Below are 2558 nucleotides of genomic sequence, written 5' to 3'. Positions count from 1 at the left end.
AGAGAGAGAGAGAGAGAGAGAGAGAGAGAGACAGACAGAGAGAGAGAGATTCACAATTTAAAAGTCACTGAAAACAAAAAGCACGTTACTATGGAGACATTAGAAGGAAGGAACAAGTCATTGACTAAACTGGGAAAACACTCATTATTTAGAGTTCATTCCGTGTTTCTTTCTCCCTACATAAAGGCCTGTATGTGTCTTCTTACACATGTACTTCAACAGGGGTCTCAAACATAATATTGTAATTGAGAACACTCCTTCAACAACGCCAAAAATTGATTTTGTGAGACAACCCATACAAAACGACAGTAGCCACAACAAGAGATCAACATTTAGAGCTCAACATTTTTTCCGTTTTGTCCTTTCAGTTTCAGATAGCACGTCAGAATACCCACAAACAGAGTTAGAACATTAGTCGAAAAACAAGAAGAAGTTTCAAGAAGGCACATTCAGGAAACCGCTTATTTTAGTATTTAGTTTTAGTAAGGTTTTACGGTGCTCGCAGCTGCATAAGGTCATATGAGCGCCAAGGGGCGGATGTCAACAGAGAAGTCCAAACGGAGAATCAGGCTTACTCTGCTCACCTCTCTAGCTTCAACAGCACAACGTCTGCTTCGACTATCAAGGTACCCCGGAAATAGCAGTTCACAAGAGAGTGACAAACATAAAAAAATAAGTAGGGGAAAATGACGATAGTAAGGATGGGGAAAGAAAAAGGCAGCAGTTCCTCCAATGTTGTTCAGGCACAGTGTGAGTATGAGAGCTTGTTTACTATAACGAATTTACATGACCTGCAAAACGGCTACGTCACCGAGACACAAAACTCGGCTGTGTCACCGAGGGCTCGGAATCCATTCATTGTAACGTTATAACGAACCATTCAGAACATGGTGTCGTCACAAAGAAGGAATTGCGGTTGAGGTGTGTGTTTGTGTGGGGGAGGGGAGGGGGTTGAGGATAGAGGTTCAGTCAATCGGAACAAGGGTTCTCGGCCCCGGTAACAAACAACAGCAACAACAACAACAACAACAACAACAATGACAGCAACAAAAACAACAACAACAAAATAACTGAATCAAATCTTCCGCCACCCGGGCCGCTTGAAAACAACAACAACAACAAACAAACAATTACCTAGCAATCCCAAGTCTTTCCCTCAGAAAACAACCGAAATAAATCAAACGATAAAGAAGAAGAACAACAATTATAAAATACATAGTGACGATAATAGCTCCTACAATTCCAGAGATAACCAGAACAAGTGACTCTACTCATCCACTCTTTCGGCATTGAAAAGAAATAAGAACACACAAACATTTATCTTTCAACCTCCCCCTCCAAAATAAAACTTTTTAAAAAAACCCCATAAAAAAAACAACAAAACTACAACTCACCTGTGTGTTGCACGTCAGTGTGTCACAGGGGAACAGTTTCCGACCCATGGTAGACACGACGTTCTAACACACGCACTGTGAAATGACCATCAAATAAAATCATCCACCAAGAAGAATAAGCACCAGGTGAAATTGACCATTCAACGAAATGACCATTAGCCTCGAATAATAAGCACTCACTGGAAAGCTCTCTCAGAGGGAGCGAGCAAACAGAACACCCTCGTCTTCACATTACCATGCTTCCATTGTTAATGTTCTTTTGTCACAGGCAGCAAGATCGATAGGCAATGTACAGGTAATACAAACATAAGAATGCTCCGATCTATCTGTCGTGCAGATCTAATCAAGAGTAGCCTAGCTAGAAGTAGCAGCCAGAAGCCAGATCAAGATCCTCGTCTCACAGGCGCGAAAACACCGTTGGCTTGTCCTGCCCAAAACAGGTCGATATGTTCACAAGACACTTCGCGTCTGCTCACAGCGTGACGTCACACGCGTGCAACAGGCGTGAGGGGACAGTAGACTGGACATTCGCTAGCGATACGGGTCACAGCACGTGCAAAGACAGCTTCTTCCTCTTGTATACATCTGATTTTTGTTTGTGAGGTTAAAACCTTATTTGGAAGTTTAACGCCCTAATATGTATGGTAAATCGTATTGAAAACCGAAAACTTGCCCCCAAACCAATGTGTTTGTATTTTTTTGTTTGAAGCTTTACATCTTAACTTCACAAAGATCATGGGGCAGTTTGAATATCTGGCCAACTGCCGGGACACTAGGAGAGTAGACTTTTTTCAAAAAGACCTAGATAAAAATGATCAGATGACTCAGTGTTCTCGCGTTAAACGTTCAATACTCAAAGTCATGAGACGACGGGCAGCTCTGGGAATACTGGGGTAAGTAACAGCTCACGTCCACAGAGGCAGGGGTGGCGCCATCTGGGCTCCAGTTAATGTTATTCAAGGCTGGAGGCGGACGAAGTCTCCGTGGTGTGTCGTGAATTCACCACGACAGCTCTGACAACTCGGGAGAAGCCAGAACCGTTCTATGAACTATGACTTCAGTCGAAGGATGAGAGGGGCATTAGTGAAAGTGCTTTCGGATTTGTGGATAGAGAGAGAGAGTGGGGAGAGAGAAAGGGGAGGGAGAGAAAAGGGGAGAGAGAGA

General features: G+C 43.2%; 1 protein-coding gene across 6 annotated transcripts in view; it reads right to left on the bottom strand.

Moving 5' to 3' along the window:
- The window catches only part of LOC101850995 (tetraspanin-18), a 129318-nt gene that overhangs the window by 34143 nt on the left and 92617 nt on the right, over window positions 1-2558 (bottom strand). The window contains exon 1 of one of the 6 annotated variants that reach the window (XM_005109944.3): window positions 1395-2017. The exons of the other annotated variants lie outside the window; for them this stretch is intronic. Coding sequence (XP_005110001.1) covers window positions 1395-1442 — 48 coding nt within the window. The 5' untranslated portion in view covers window positions 1443-2017. Of the gene's footprint in view, window positions 1-1394; window positions 2018-2558 lie in introns of those variants that run through there. 6 annotated transcript variants of the gene reach the window in all.

This window comes from Aplysia californica, unplaced genomic scaffold (assembly GCF_000002075.1).
Source record: "Aplysia californica isolate F4 #8 unplaced genomic scaffold, AplCal3.0 scaffold00833, whole genome shotgun sequence".
Lineage (NCBI taxonomy): Eukaryota > Metazoa > Mollusca > Gastropoda > Aplysiida > Aplysiidae > Aplysia > Aplysia californica.
Note: the sequence above shows the minus strand (reverse complement) of the source record. Positions and strands in the feature narration are given on the sequence as shown.